The 16,257-nt window shown below is 42.5% G+C and overlaps 1 protein-coding gene across 2 annotated transcripts in view; it reads left to right on the top strand.

The window, feature by feature from the left end:
* DOCK1 (dedicator of cytokinesis 1) overlaps window positions 1-16,257 on the top strand; it is a 276,152-nt gene that overhangs the window by 221,119 nt on the left and 38,776 nt on the right. For both annotated transcript variants that reach the window (XM_029962000.1, XM_025895744.2), the window contains exons 38-40: window positions 3,175-3,294; window positions 12,684-12,773; window positions 15,782-15,886. In XM_029962000.1, coding sequence (XP_029817860.1) covers window positions 3,175-3,294; window positions 12,684-12,773; window positions 15,782-15,886 — 315 coding nt within the window. The remainder of the gene's footprint in view (window positions 1-3,174; window positions 3,295-12,683; window positions 12,774-15,781; window positions 15,887-16,257) is intronic.

The raw sequence follows: 16,257 nt of genomic DNA, 5'->3' as shown, positions 1-16,257 counted from the left end.
TAATGTGTGGAAGCCTCTAACCACATATTTTAGTAAATCAGCTCTCCACAGAATCTTTGTGCAAAGGCAGTACAAGGGGGTATTACAGCCTGTTCTTGGCTGTCTGTAATAGATTCAGTTTCGATTTTGGAAAATTAGGGAGAGATTCAAATGGCCTTCTTTCCAAGTTCATGCTTTTAAAAGGTACTTATAATTTTAATGCAGTATTGCACAGTTTATAGCACATTTAGAGGCACAACAATATTGCTGTTCTTCAAGGAATGTTTCAGTGGAACCTGCGATGTATATTAATAACATGGTGTATGTAGAAAGTACATGACATAAAGCATTTGAGTTTTTAACACTATCCAGTGTCAGCCAGAAACATAATGAAACTGTATTTCCTAAGCATTAATCTCACTGAAAACTTCCTGGATAGATGATGTTGTTTCTAACGTGCAGCTCATTCATGTGATTGTGTCACACGTGTGGGAGCAGGTACCAACCATGTCCCCCTTGTTATCACATACAAAGATGCTCCTCTTGCCAGCACTTGGGTCATGAAATCACATGCTTAATACAACCCAGTCATCACTGAAATACCAGCAAGGGGTTTTGTTTCTTAATTTTAAAAAGCAGTTAATGGGAAAAGTAAAAATGTAAATGTGATAAGAATTAGCATTTTTGGAAGTGTTTGCTTTAGTCCCATTCATCTTCCTCATATTTTATCACCCACAGTGAAATCTTTCTCCCTCAGGAGGTCCTGGATCTCCTTCCACTCCCCTCAAGGGCTGTAGCACCCAAGGTCATATGGGGCAGAGAGTCAGGGACAGAATAACTGAGGGGCTGAATGGGGCTTGGAGCAACCTGGGATAGTGGAAGGTGTCCCTGCCCCTGGCAGGGGGTGAAATGGGATGGTCTTTAAGGTCCCTTCCAACCCAAATGAGTCTGTGATTCTGTATTATTGCAACCTGCTGCACTATTGCTGTTATGGTGCCCCACTTGATAAAGAAAATTTATCTCATTCTAAGCAGCCAATTGTTCTTGGCAATCCTGGATTTAATTTAAGCAATCCCAAGTGAAATGCAGGTGTAAAAAAACCTATTTTCAAAAGTTGGAAAGTGGAAGGTGTTAAATGAAATACTTCTAATGGATGCACTGCCAATGATTCCTGCGAGTAAACTGAATCCAAGCCATAATTAGACTAAATACGATGCAGAGCATAAGTGTGCAACTTAAATTAAGACACTTTGAAATGTATTTACTGTATTTTAAAATAATTAGAGTAAGAAAATATCAGGAATGGCTCTGACACCTCCCTCTCCCAGGCTGGTGCAATCACTGCCCCTGGGCAGGAGTGGGAGCGAGGAACTCCCCGAGTCTGTGGCTGGAAAGGTCTGTCTTGTTCCCACAAGGGACATAAAGCAGGACTGACAAACTGTGCAGTGCTTGCTCATGGCACTTCACAAGAATGAACCTTTTAGACAACATAAAGGATTCATTCCCTTCCACAGGTGCTCATTTTCTGGAAAAATGATGGAATAAACCCCGCCAGAAAAAGTCATTCAGACTTTTAGCTGTTATGGCTTGACCTCATTAGTTAGTTTATATGACCTTAAATTAGAGTTTAGCCAGTTTTAGCTTTTCTTAGATAATGTGTTCAAAGACCAGATGAGTATCTTAATTTACCCCTTTGAATTCACTGGGAAGAAATATCCATTTTTCCTCCCTTATAATGCAAACTGATAGAACATGGCAAATACAGGGGCAGGATTTGTCACAGGCTTTCATCACTGAGGGGATGTTTGTTTATAAGTATAATTATATTATAGTCTGGAATTACTTTGTTATTAAAATGTATCAATCTATCCACCTAAATTCTTGTTACTACCAGTAGTTAGCACTGGATGGAGGGTTCAGTATTGCTGGAGGAGCAGCAATATTGTGATGTGTGTAACTAAGCAATTGAGTTTTTTTGTCAAGCCTCGAGTACAGGATTTTCAATGACACTCATCACTGGCAGATATTCCATCACACTGATTTTAATGGGATCACATTTAGGTCAAGACTGAGAGTGTGAGAGAATTTCACCTTTAAATTTGCAGAAAGGCTGTGCTTGTGGAGAGAGAGATGCCATCATATTCTGCAAATTACTGCAAGCTGATGAAGCACACTCAAGAAAAGAGACTTTTGTTGTACTTTTAACCCATTTTGTCAAAATTGAGATGTTCAAAACTAACAGAAGATAGTTGCTCTTTGCATGCTGAAAAAAAAAAAGCCACTGTATTGCAGGCTACCTGAGGTTTGTGTTGCTCAGAAACACAGCTTTGCATTACAAAGGTGTCAGAGTTGTCTGTAGGCCCAAGCACAAACACTTTGACCAAATTAAGAAGTAATTGGTTGAAATTTAATAAGGTAGAAGAGGTAAAACTGGGTGGTGTGATGGTATTTCTGGAAATGAATCTGTGGGTTTTAGGCTGGATACTAGAGAGAGATTCTTCCCTGTGAGGGTGGTGAGGCCCTGGGACAGGTTGCCCAGAGAAGCTGTGGCTGCCCCATCCCTGGAAGTGTCCAAGGCAGCCTGGGCTAGTGGAAGGTGTCCCTGCCTGTGGCAGGGGCTGGGACTGAATGGACTTTAAGGTCCCTTCCAACCCAAACCATTCCAGGATTCTGTGATTGACATCTTTGCCTTGCTCCATTAGGCATTTGCTGGAAGAGCAAGAGCTACTAATTGCAGACAGGCTGGATAAAGTTAATTGTGCTTTTCCAGCCCTCCAAACATTCCCTCTGAGTTGTAGCCATCTCATTTCCATACCTGCAGTCCTTTCCTTTTTTGTTGATGTATCTTGGCTTCCAGGCTTCTCTGAACATGAACTGCAAGTGTTCATTGTGTCCCCAGGGGGTTGTACCATCAGCAGGCCAAGGTCAGTCTCATCAACCTCACCCAGGACAGGAAACCACCTCCAGAAGCTTCCTTCCAGCTGACAGATGGAATTAGCCTCCAATTACAGCATTCAAAGAAATGGTCCTTGTGCTCAAAGAATCCAAGTGATCAAACCCCCTTTGTTAGTGCATTAGCTGTGGTACCACTCCTTTAAATAAAAAAAACACCCTCTATTTTTAGCCTCATGTTGCTGACATATCTCATCACTTTTGATTTGCTTTCTCTTTTCCCTTTCTTTTTGTATGATTTAGTGGTCAGAAGAAGCATGTGCAGCACATCTTACCCAGCGGGATGGATACCAAGCTGCTACTCAAGGACAGTTGAAAGATCAACTCTATCAAGAAATTATCCATTACTTCGACAAGGGCAAGGTAAAAAGGGAAGAAAAAAAGTGCAAATATCTTTCATTGCTTTTCTCTCTAACTTATAAATTAAATAGTAAACATAGTTTGCATCCAGTGACCTTCAGAAAGCATTTACAGGTTATGATACTAAAAAAAGTCAAAAGAAATCAATGGTACAGTTACAAGTGCCGTGTTAAGGGTAAATGTATGTACATATGATGCCATGGGGTAAATAAAAAAGTGATGCATTTAATTTGGGGGGACCTTTCTGGCAGTTCCAGGAGCTATTGCAATCCTTCAGCTCCCCTTGTTTTCTTTCATGTCCACAAATAATTCCCTCAGGGAATGGATGTCTGTGGTTCAATATCATAAATATTCTGAGATGGGAATATTTCATTCCAATTGCATCTTTTAATGCCAAGGGAATTTGCATTTGGCATTGCCTGGTGGGAAGGGGAGAGTGCTGGTGTGAGAGGGGAAGGGGATTAATATTGTAGACAAGGATGTTTCAGTGTTTGGATATTTCCAAAATGTTTAAGTGTAAAAGTAAGAATCTCTTTGTCACAACATTTGTCACAACATTTCAGAAATACAAACTTGGGTTTTAAAAGTAAACTCTGTTGCATAAATGTAGTGCAAACAGAAATACTAGAACTGCAATATGATCCACCCAGCTTGTGTTTTCCAAGTAAGTTTTTAACAGAATCACATAAGTGTTTCCATAAATTCATAGAATCATTTTGATAGAAACCATAATTTCTCTCATTTTGATAGAAACTTTGCTTAAAGAGTCAAATTTTATAACTTACATTAATGCAATATTTAAAAGTTGTTAATAAGTGGTGTACTAAAAGTTGTGATTCTGGACTGGGATAAGCAATGTTAAAATAATAATTGTAGACTGTGATAAAAATTATAAAAACAGTTATTGCAGAGTGCTGCACGAGTGGCTGAGTGGGGCTGGGGCTGGTGGAGGTGCCTTAGACAGCATTGGTTTTTCCTGCCCAAAAAACTTTACTAACCCTTTCTCAGTGGATAAGGAGAATCTTGTTAGAATTAGGGTCATAACTGACTTAAAAGTCTATTTTAATATCACATTCCTCTGTGGAAAGGAAAACCAGAAGCCTCCTTTTTTTATTTTGTTGTTTTATGTCTTTATGGCTTCCCATTAGTCCTTTATGGTGCTACTATCAAGGAATTGCTCTTTGAGCACCAGGCCAGTGGATTTGAGCTGGAAGGGAGGAGCTGCAGCATCCTTTACATCTCTGTAGGACCCAGCCTGTCTCAGAGCTGTCCCTCCTGTGTCTGGGATGGCACTAACGATGTGTTTACACACACAGCAGGCAAAATACCTCCCCCAGCACTGGTCAGTGCTCCAGAGACCAGTTAGACCAAGTAATCACTCTTAATTCTGTCACATTTTGCTGCTGGAAATGAGAGAAGGCCCTGCCAGCTTTCAAAAGGAATAGCACTGGGAATGCTGTCCTTGCCTTTTTCCTCATTGTTGGATTAAGAACTGAATTTTTGTCATTCTCAACATTTTTGGTGAACAACCATGTGATTATTGCTCAGGGCCTTGGAGCAACCTGGTCCAGTGCAAGGTGTCCCTGGCAGGGGGTGAAATGAGAGGGTCTTTAAGGTCCCTTCCAACCCAAACCATTTAGTGGTTTATGATTATTCCCATTCTTTGCATAACTCCAGCCACAGGACTCCTGTGTGATTTTTGTGTGTGTGTGAGGAGATGATTCATTTCCAAAGTGCTCTTTCCTAGTTACAGATAGTCCTTCCCTCATTTTCTGGTCACTCGAGTTGGTGATAATTTTTCATATTGTTCAATAAAAATTGAAATAAAAAAATCAATATACACTGAGAATATTCATCTTACATGAATTTTCAAATGTCAGGAAACTCCACGTGGAGGTTTCCACTGTAGAGTGAAGGTAATCCTCTCATTTGGGATATTCTGACATTAAGTTAAATCAACTCATTACATTTACCTGTGCAGTGTGCAAATGTATTCCAGCAGCTGCTTCAACCATGATCAATAACACACCTGAAATAGTATTTTTGGAGGACTGTGCTGATGCACAGACCAATTTGGGGAGTTTTGTACCATAATGCCCCAGCTGTGTCCCTGGCCTGGCAATTCACTCTGGGTCAATCCCACCAGTTTGATTTCTCTTCCCATAAAGTTAACAAGAGATGTTAAAGGAAGGTCACTTCACCCTGTACAGCTGTAGAGCTACTTCCAGGCTTTTCCAGAAGCTCAGGAGTTTTGTTTTAAAGTTCTGGGACTGTGCCTCCTCTACCCCAACCTGCCTAATGGGAACCTGTGGACATGGGAGGGAAGGAACTCATGGTGAGAAACATTATCTAGAAGAAAGGGAGGAGAGGGATTTCCTGAAAGGTAACACTTGGTTTTAAATCATTGACTTTTTGGTTTTTAAAGGATTGTGTAGTTCAGCCTCTCAAAAATCACAATCCCTTTCTCTTAGCAGAGTTATTTCCCAGTGGGAACATATGGTACACTTGTCAAGTGAAGACAAACCATGAGGCTTATTCCCTAAATATTGCCATTCATGGTGAGGTGGATTTAGAGGAAGGTACAATTCTCCATACACAGACTGGAACAGAGTGAACCTCTCTCTTCTAGACCACAAATGCTTGAGAAATTCATAATTTAATAATATGGAGTGTGAGCTTGCACTGAAAGCAGGAGGGTGGCACCTTATTTTGGCTGAGAACAAAACACTGACCCTTACCACAAGTATCCCTGTCATTTGTAGTTTGAGAACCAATTAAGGTTCTTCATGTTTATTTCTATTTTTAGTCTATTATTATTAGGAAACTTGCTTTTTTACCTGTATTTGACTTTTGGTCCTTAAACCAACCTTCTGTAAAGCTGAAATACACCTTCAGTGAATGAGCATTTCCAGGTGCAACTTCTGCATTTTGCTGTTCTGCTTTATGATTTGATTCCTCATTAGTAATACTTTATTCCTTCCTTTTCTGAGCTCTTTGCTTCCAAACTACAAGTTGTGTCCCTGATCTAGGCATCGTTTTCTCTCCTAGATTATTCTTCCTCGCTGCATTGCACTCTCCAGTCTCATTCCATCTCTCTTGGCTTTTGCCCTTAAAAGGCTTATCCTCACTGCTTATCCCAGCAGTCAAACCCACCCTTTGAACTCCTCTCAAGTGTTTGCTTTCTCTGTGTTTTCCTGAAGCTTTGTGGTTTCCAACAGAGCCCTCAATCCAGGGACTTTACTGAAAATTGGTAGGTTGGGATATCTCAGGGCGAGAAGGAAAAATAGCGACGGCAATAAAGGGATGAGGGAAGGGGTGAAATTTTGCCCGTGTGGAGCAGTTTTAGTCAATGCTAATGAACTCCTGAAGCCAAGGAATACTCAGTGTCAGTGACAAAGATAAGGTGCTATTTTAAACAGGCTTCTGTGGTCTCTGGAGCCATAAAGGAAGCAGCAGCATTGTTGCTCCTGCACGGAAAAATGCAGGAACAGCGACGTGTCTCGGGTTTGCCGGTGGATGCCGCAGTCTGTAAATCAGGACGTTTTCCTCTGCTCCTTCATAAATTGAAAGTGTTGATCCTGAGGAGAAAAAAGTAAATAAATGCACACTGCTCATTTATTTCTGCTCCTCCTTCCTCCTCCCCTCCAGAAAAAAACACCTTTTACTGTTTCACTGCAGCCAGAAAGCACAAAATATTTGAAATTACACAGTAAATGCCACGCTTTGGCTTAAAATGCCTGTTCTTTCTGGCTCGTGGGGTGGCATCAAATGGGTTTTTCTTCCATCAGACAAGAGAGTGGTGAAGTTCACCTGTCTGCCAAAAATGAGCACAGGGCTCCTGGCCAGCTCAGATCCCACATCAGAGTGTGAGCCCGTCCTGAGGGCTGTGAAGGACAGACAGCCTTTGGAGAGGAGAGATGTGGTGTCTGAGTGTGTTCCAAATGAATATAGTTCTTTGTTTAAAGGGTTTCCAACCTGGCAGAGAAATACTGTGTTTTAGCATTTTATTTAAAATATTAAGCTTGCATGTTGGTTAATTAACACTATCTGAAATTTAATCAGCTTGGAATGTCCCTCACACATCAGAATATCCATGATAATATTCTTATCCCAGACTATTTCATTGCTACTGACCATTAACTCAGCAGGAGCTGAGAAATACCCTGAGATCCTCCTTTGCTGCTGTTAACCTCAAAAACTAAATTGGATGCTGTAGTTCTTTTTGGGCAACAAGCAATCCAGCTTGAAAAATAAATCACCAGGTTTTCCCTAAAAAAAAAAAAATCTCCTTCTGCATCTTCAAAGTCTTTCCCATAACAATTTGCAGCTCGTGTCCACACAGCTAAATTTGGCTACACACATTTTTCTTATGCTTTCAGTTTAAAAGAAGCATTTTGCTTCCACTATCAGCAGCCTCTCTCTCTGGTCCCCTCTCCAAATAAATTGTTTCTCACATTAATGAGTTGTACCTCGTACAAATCCTGTGTAGTAGCTCCCCATACGACTCATTTCTCCTCAAGACCTGCCATGTCCTGGGCAAACCTGGGAAAGCTTCCAAGGTAGGAAATCTGCGAGGCAGCAGATTGGGAGTTACTGACCTTCAAGAATATAGATTTCATTTCTCAGGATCCTGTGCCACAGCCCTGTGCTGTCCTTACCTGAATAAATTGGCTCTGGAGTAAACAGCTGAATTTTTCAGAGGGTTGTACAGGGAATTTGAGACACAGAGTTCCTGTTTCTTTTTGGGATGTTGGAAAAATCACCGGCTTGGGTTTGGTTTGTGGTGATATTGGAAGTGTTGTGGTCAAGCTGCACAAACAGCCAAGGGAAAAGCCAAGTAGTTCAGGAAACAGCCTCAAGTTGCACCAGGGGAGGTTTAGACTGCATATTAGGGAAAATTTCTTCATGGAAAGGGCTGTCAAGCCCTGGCACAGCTGCCCAGGGCAGTGATGGAGTTCCCATCCTGGAGGGGATTTAAAAACCGTGTGCATGTGGCACCTGGGGACATGTGTTAGTGGTGGCCTTGGTAGTGCTGGGGGAACAGTTGCACTCGATGGTCTTGGAGGACTCTTCCAACCTTAGCAATTCCCTGATTCTATAAACCTGTGGACTCGTGGACCTCTGGAGTTCAGGACACTTGACATGGTAGAAATTGAGGTCATCCTGGAGCCTTCTCTTCTCCATGTGAACACCCCCAGCTCTCCCAGCCTGTCTCCAGAGCAGAGGTGCTCCAGTCCTTGGGGCAGCCTCGTGACCTCCTCTGACCCCACTCCAGGAGGTCCATGTCTTGGTTTTGCTGGGCTCCAGGGCAACAGTGCAGGTGCCAGTGTGGGACAGGCTCTCTGTGGTGTGACCCTGGGGCTGCAGAGCCACAGTGACATGATAGTGCTCACCCTGGGCAATACCAGTGTGGCATTCCAGCCCCCTCAGCTCCAATCTTGCCCTCCTCTCTCCCAGAATCCAGAATCCTGTACCTCTTGATGTTCAGGTGCATTAGCTGGTGTTCCATGGCACACAGCCTTAGCACTGAGCTGGGGCTTTGTGTTCCCAGACATGCTTTGGGAACATGTTGAGATGTCTGTGCTTATCCAGGATTCAGTGGAAGAACCCAGTGAGTTTGTTTACAGTGTCAATGCAAATCTAAAGTGATTTAGACTTCCATTTATTTCCAGTTTTGTTCAGCTCCAAAGCTGTTTGCCTGAGATCATTAATAAATATTTTCATAATGGAAAAGAGAGTAGAAGTGGTTTGGTTTTGGAGAGGGACTGGTTAAATCTGGAACACACAAGGCAAGGGAAATGATGGTAACACCGTTGTCTTTGAAATGAAAATATGCAAAAGTTATGGATGACTGAAGTTCCAAACAAAATGGCAATCAAAATGAGGAAAGGTTAAGTGATTTTGAAAGGTTTCACTTGCTGACTTACCAAACAACTGAATACTAGTTCAGTTTCTATAATTTGGTGGAATATTACTCGTCTGAGTCAAAATTAACCCAGTACGTGAAAATGTGCTCCTCTTTCTGCAACTGCACCTTTACTATTAAATTTGTGTTAATTTTTGTTTAGAAATAAAAATATGTTCTGTATCATCATGCTAGATTAGATCCATAATGTGGATAAAAACATTCAGCTCCTTCTATTTGCAAAGATTGCGTTGCAGAGCCCACAGTCTGCCTTGTAATTTCCTGCAGACGTGATCCCTCATTACCGTGATTGTAATTAGTCCTTCTGATGAGTTTTTCACCTTCAAGGCACTTCACAAACATGAGGGAGCTCATGTTCATTCCAGTCCTCTTCCCTGGATAAATAATATTCTGAACCCTGTTGTAGAAATAAGAGAAATCAAGAGGAGGGGTCGAACATCACGAAAGGTTAATGTGGTACCGGATTCTGCTTCTCATGAGCATCCACCACTTTTTTGTCTTAAATTAGGTCACCACTCAGCCTCTGTTTGCCCCAACATCTGCCCATTCCTTTTTTGTGGAACTCAAAATCTCCTGTTCTACACTACTACGAACTACACTACTCAGTGTAGTTTGTAGCCCATATTTTCTCTTTGAGAGCATAAGTCTCTGTCCTTTCTCCCTGTGATCTCCCATAACTATTTTTCCTTGTGCAGCTCCTCATCTCCTCCAGCATCAGCAGCTCCCTGCCTCTCCATGCTGCTGTATTCCAGCCCTTCTCCCTCAGTTTGCCAGGACAATCCCTCAGTCCATCCTTTGCCCTCCCTTTGAAAATTGGCTCCTTGTTTCCAGGGAGGAGCAGGGATGGAGACCAGTGGGACCCGAGCCACATCTTATTTTTGTGGCATTGGTGTGTGACACGCAAAGACTTACTGAGGTTTCAGCCACACTTGGATCCAAATTTCCAATTCCTAGAAGAAAAAGGATATTCCAAGTCCCAGTGAGGAGTTTGTGCCTTGCCTGACTGTTCAGCCTGTGCTGGCAACAGTCTCCATCACTGACAGTCGTGTGAACCGTTAATGTTTTACTCTTATTTTTCAATTCAGCATCTAGAATGAGGAATTTTCCTAAAAGTCTTATTTTTTCCAAGTTTTCCTGATATACTAAGAAATGCAATTTCAACTTGCAGATCAAAAGACAAAATTCACTTGACATTGATTTTGGGCTTTAAAGGGTGGGATTTCATGTGTGTGCTTTGGGGGGCTTTTGGGTTTTGGGGTGTAAAGTATCTCTTATTTACACAGTACTTTGAAGTGGATGGGATTGAGGGATCTGTATGGGATGGATGCAGGAATCAGTTGTGTGCCTGAAGGTTTCCCCAGGACACCATTCCTCTTCTCTCTCCCCACCTCCAGCTCCCACCATCTTTGGATTTTGTGGTGGTTCATCTCAAACTCCTCGTTCCCAAAGGTGGCTGGTTTTGGGGAGCAATGGGGAACTGTGTGTTCAGCCCTTTCCCTCAGCCCTCTTTCATCCAACTGCTTTTTGCTGCTGCATCTCAGTATTTCACCAGGACAAGGAACATGTGGCCTGGTGCTGAGAGGAGAATTAGGTGGTTTGGACAGAGGATTTAAATTTCAGATGATGGCTAATGCAATCTAAATGGATTTATAACTCATTCTGAATCTCATTTTTTTAATAAAGTGAGGTCAGCAATGCCAACCAAATTTCAGCAGCAGAGGCAGATCATCAAGTATGATCTTAGATAGCCTGGTGTGCTAATTTAAGCATATTTTTGGGTTTGAGTGGTACTTTATCTTTACAGCAGGGAAAAAAAAATTAAAAATGCACATTTAAAACCATTCTTGCTGCTCCTCATTAAGATTGTTGCCTTCTGAAGAGCTGAAGGATATTGTTAAATTTCTTTGGGTCAGTTGAGATGGCTGCTGAATTTCATGGTTGAAGAACGAGAGGAAGAAGAACCATTGGAAATATAATGAGTATTTGTTCAAAGCAATATCTGCAAATTGCCTGTCCTGTCTAATATAGATTATAGATATTAGAGGGAGAGAGAGGTGATTATGAAGTATAATCAATCAGCAGCATTTATCCAAAGTCCTGTGGGTTTCTTTGTGGATAGGCTGTGTTTACACATTACTGGGTCTCTGGTTGGGCTGGCAGGAATCATTTTGTTTCTGAAGCAGTTTGATCATTTGACTTGATTTGCATCAAGTAAATTTGCATCCTCTGCCAGGGAAGGTCATGGAGATGTCCTTGAGTGCTGTCACATGGCACATGCAGGAAACCCAGGGGATCAGGTCCACTCAGCTTGGGGTTAGGAAAGGCAGGTCCTGCCTGACCAACCCGATCTCCTTCTGTGAGAATGGGACCCACCTCATGGATGAGGGAAAGGCCGTGGGATCTGGATGAGGGGATCGAGGGTGCCCTCAGTCAGGTCACAGGTGACACCAAGTTGGGTGGAGTGTTGATCTCTAGAGGGCAGGAAGGCTCTGCACAGGGATCTGGACAGGCTGCATCCATGGGTTCAGGCTGGTGGTAGGAGGCTCAAAAAGGCCAAGTGCCCTTGGGTCACCACAACCCCACCCAGCGCTCCAGGCTGGGGCAGAGGGGCTGCAAAGCTGCCCAGCAGAAAAGGCCCTGGGGGTGCTGGTGACAGCAGCTGGACATGATCCAAGGTGTGCCCAGGTGGGCAAGAGGCCAATGGCCCCAGTGCCAGCCATGGTGTGTCACAGGCCCAGGGCAGGGACTGTCCCTGTGCTGGCACTGCTGGGGCACCTCCAGTGCTGGGGGCAGTTCTGGGACCCTCGGACAAGAGAGACATTGAGGGGCTGGAGCATGGTCAGGGAAAGGAACAGAGCTGGGGAAGGGTCTGGAGCACCAGGAGCAGCTGAGGGAGCTGGGGGGGCTCAGCCTGGAGAAAAGGAGACTCGGGGGGGACCTTCTCACTCTCTGCAACTCCCTGACAGGAGGGGGGAGCTGGGGGTTCAGGCTCTGCTGCCAGGGAACAAGGGACAGGATGAGAGGAAACAGCCTCAAGCTGTGCCAGGAGAGGGTCAGACTGGGTACTGAGAAAATTTCTTCATAAAAAGGGCTGTCCAACCCTGGCACAGCTGTCCAGGGCAGTGGTGGGGTCCTCATCCCTGCAGGGATTTAAAAGCTGTGTGGATGTGGCACTTGGGGACATGTTTTAGTGGTGGCCTTGGTAGTGTTGGAGAACAGTTGAACTCGAGGTTTTTTGAGGCCTTTTCCAACTTAAACAATTCCCTGATTCTGTGATTCTCTCAGCACAGACATGTCTAGCTCTGCCACAGCTCTTTGGCACATCAGATGCGCAGTGTTTTCAGGCGTGCGACACAATGCATTTTGTGTGTTTTATTCAGATTTGGGTTATTCTAATGTTGTTGTTTAACCAAGGTATGTAATTCAGTTTCTTTGTTGTTGTTTTATGATTTTTTTTCCCTGACAGATGTGGGAAGAGGCCATTGCCTTGGGTAAAGAACTTGCAGAACAGTATGAAAATGAAATGTTTGATTATGAACAACTCAGTGAACTACTGGTAGGTTTTTTTAATGACATAGACACTGCAATAATTTGTTCAGAGTTGAATTCTTAAGCTTGTAAAATTATATCAAAAATCCTATAGTTATGACAGTAAAACACAGAAATAGATACCAGTTTTGGCTTTGTTGGACCAATGTTGATTAACTGGCTACCACTGGAGTGCCTGAAAAAGATTGAATTTATTTTTTTTAGCTGAAAGAAAAATATTTCAGTAATGTTAAGCTGATTTATTTGGGGTATAAAAGGAAATTTGGAATTTAAATATAAATGGGAACATGAAAAAATCCCCATTCTCTCTCAAGTGTCTTTCCATATTCACATTTCTTTTTTTAGGTATGAATAATCCCCAAGCATTCATGTCTAGAGTCAGTTATTTTTGCCCTGATGTTACCCATTCATTATGCCTGCACCATTTTTTTTTTTTTCCTGTTCTCTTCCAAGAGATAAATGGCAGCTGTCACTGTCCTTCCTAAATGTCCCAACCATTTCCGTGGGAGCTGGGACATGATTCCAGTTTGGTTCTGAAAATGCTCAAGGTTCAGGTTTTTGATACATTTTACCTTTGCACTTAGAGTATATTTTCCTCAAATTCTTTTAATTATTTATCTGCTTCCTTTATCCCAGTCTGTCTGAGCTGGGCATTCATCTGGTGTTGACATGATTTAAGCAGCCCAACCAGGCACTCAGCCCCACATGCCCCCAGCTCCCTCACTCCTGGTGGGATGGAGGAGAGAATCAGAAGAGTTAAAGTGAGAATAAATAATAAAATGGGTTGGATGAAGACAGAGAAAACAGTGAGTTCATTCCCCACTTCCCATGGGCAGACTATCTTCCATCCCCAGGAAAGCAGAGGTCTATCACACGTGTTGGTGACTTGGGAAGACAAACGTCATCACTCTGAACATCCCCCTGTTCCTTCCTCTTCCCACAGCTCTACGTGCTCAGCATGACAACACATGCTCTGGGATATCCCTGGGATCAGTTGGGATCAGCTGTCCTGGCTGTGTCCCTTCCCAACCCCTTGTGCACCCCCAACCTCTCCCTGGTGGGCTGAGGAGAAGAAAAGGCCTTGTCTCTGTGCAAGCCCTGCTCAGCCATAACAGAAACATCCCTGTGTTGTCCACCCTGTTCCCTGCACAAATCCAAACCACAGCTCCACCCCAGCTACCGGGAAGAAAATTAGCTCTACCCCAGCCAAACTCAACCCAGATGACTCAGAACCATCTCCCCAGAAGTATCTCCATCCCCATCTCCCCAGAATGTTCATTATTCTGTGGCCTGCACTGTTGTTCTAGGGATTTATTCAACAGAGAATATTCATTTCAGTATAAAAGGAATTTGGTACAGATTGTTCCTCAGCTAGAGATGATTGTCATGTGTCAGAAATGATTATTCACCAGGGGGTAGCTACTCTCTGAGTCCCTCAGTTTTAATTTTCCAGCTCTTTTATGCTTGAACATGGGAACATGAACAGTTTGGCGCAGAGGCAGCTACTCTCTCATTATCCTGCTGTATCCATTTTGGAGGAGAAGTTGGAATTAACACTTTATTCATTGTAGCTGATGGCCAGTGATCACAGAGTGATAGAATGATTTGGGTTGGAAGGGACCTTAAAGCTCATCTCATTCCAGCCCCCTGCCTTGGGCAGGGACACCTTCCATTAGACCAGGTTGCTCCAATCCCTGTCCAACCTGGCCTTGAACACTTCCAGGGATGGGGCATAATACCAAGTTATGTATTTTTCACCATTTCTCTTGCATAGTAAATACATCAGTGTTTAAGTGACATAATTCCAGGCAATGGTTTAAACCAGGCATGGGTATGGAGTTTCTCCCTCTTAGAAGAGGGGAAACCCAGAACTTCCAATCCTCACAGCAGACAACTGAGTTCATCTGCTCTTTATTTATCAGTGAGGAGAAATTTAGAGAGATGTCACAAAAATTAGTCCTGATGTGCTTTGGGCATTCATTCCTCATAACACAAAGATCAAATTCATGCTCCTGAATGAATCAGGTCTCACATACCCCATCAGCTTTTCTTATTACTGCTGCTGAATAGCTCTTTTTTTTCTCACCACAATAAAATTTAGAAGTTTTTTGTTCTTTCTGTTCTCCCTCTTGTCTCTTTTATTCAAGCAATATTAAATATCAGACTCTAAGACAATTGACAAATGACAAAATAGTTTTGCTACAGATGAGCTCAGAAATACACAGCAGATCTGGGTCTTTGTAGTCTTCTTGCCATTTACTGTTATCCGTTGTGTGGGAGCAGCAATAAACCTCCCCCCAAATCAGGAGTCATTCTCTTTACAGAAATAATAGACTAAAAATAAGTTGATGAACAGATCTTGTGAAGCTGCTCATTTGTTATTATTTCATCATTTGAGATGAAGAAGTATCGGTGTCCCAAACAGATGGCGTCTGACACGCGTGTGTTTATCCCAAAATTTACATTTTCCTGCAGTTCTCAACTGCCTGCTTTCCATATGCAAATTAAGAGTTGTAAATATGGAAGAGAAGTAGTAGAAAAATTTAATGAGATGTAAGAGCCCCAAAGTGACAAGTCAGCACCATAGAGATGAGCTTTGGTGTACTTGGCTTTATTGTTCCTGTGTTTCGGCATTGGAGGTGTCACAACTGGGAATTCAGATTGCCTTGAAAATTCTTGGCCTTCACTGCAAGTGAAACATTGGATATGGAGCAAGGAGGTTCATCAATATGGAGATATTGGATGTAGAATGATGGGGTTCACCAAGATGAGGTTCATCAAAATGGAGATATCGGATATGGAACAATCAGGTTCACCAAGCTGAACATAAAAATAATGGCTCCAGAGTCTGGTATTTCAGAATGTCACCATGTATCTGATAAAGTGGTGAGGAAAAAGAGGCAGGGGAAATGTACATCTTTAGTTTAGAGATGCACATAAAACAGATCCAGATCTTAAGTGTAAGGAATCTCCCTAAATTCAGGCCATTTAAAATTCCTTCTGTTTACTTTGCAGAGAAAGCAAGCCCAGTTCTATGAAAACATTGTGAAAGTGATAAGACCAAAACCAGACTATTTTGCTGTTGGATACTATGGCCAGGGATTCCCAACATTCATAAGGGTAAGTGTCCACTTTTTTCCATAGAGGTCAACAAGGTTTCTTGCTCTGGAAATTTCTCTTGGTTGTGGATAAAACTGTTTGACACTGGCAGTTGTTTTTAGATGTATAAAACAAGCCCTGTTTTTTCTTTTCCAGTTTTTGTTATGGAGTAGTTGAATTTTAGTAGAGATTTTTTTTTTCTTCAAACATATCCAATACTTTCTATTTCTTCAGGTTATCACTAGAAATTAAGATAAGTCACCCAGTCCGTCACTCAGGGTCGTAACCAGCACCCTCTGAAATGGTGACATTCTTGCCTGATAGGTTATATATATATATATATATATGGGTATGGTAGAGAAGCCTTTTGTGTGTGACCCTGTTTTTGTGTC

The sequence above is a fragment of the Manacus vitellinus genome, unplaced genomic scaffold (genome assembly GCF_001715985.3).
Source record: "Manacus vitellinus isolate BGI_N305 unplaced genomic scaffold, ASM171598v3 scaffold_40_pilon, whole genome shotgun sequence".
NCBI classification, from domain to species: Eukaryota; Metazoa; Chordata; class Aves; order Passeriformes; family Pipridae; genus Manacus; species Manacus vitellinus.
Note: the sequence above shows the minus strand (reverse complement) of the source record. Positions and strands in the feature narration are given on the sequence as shown.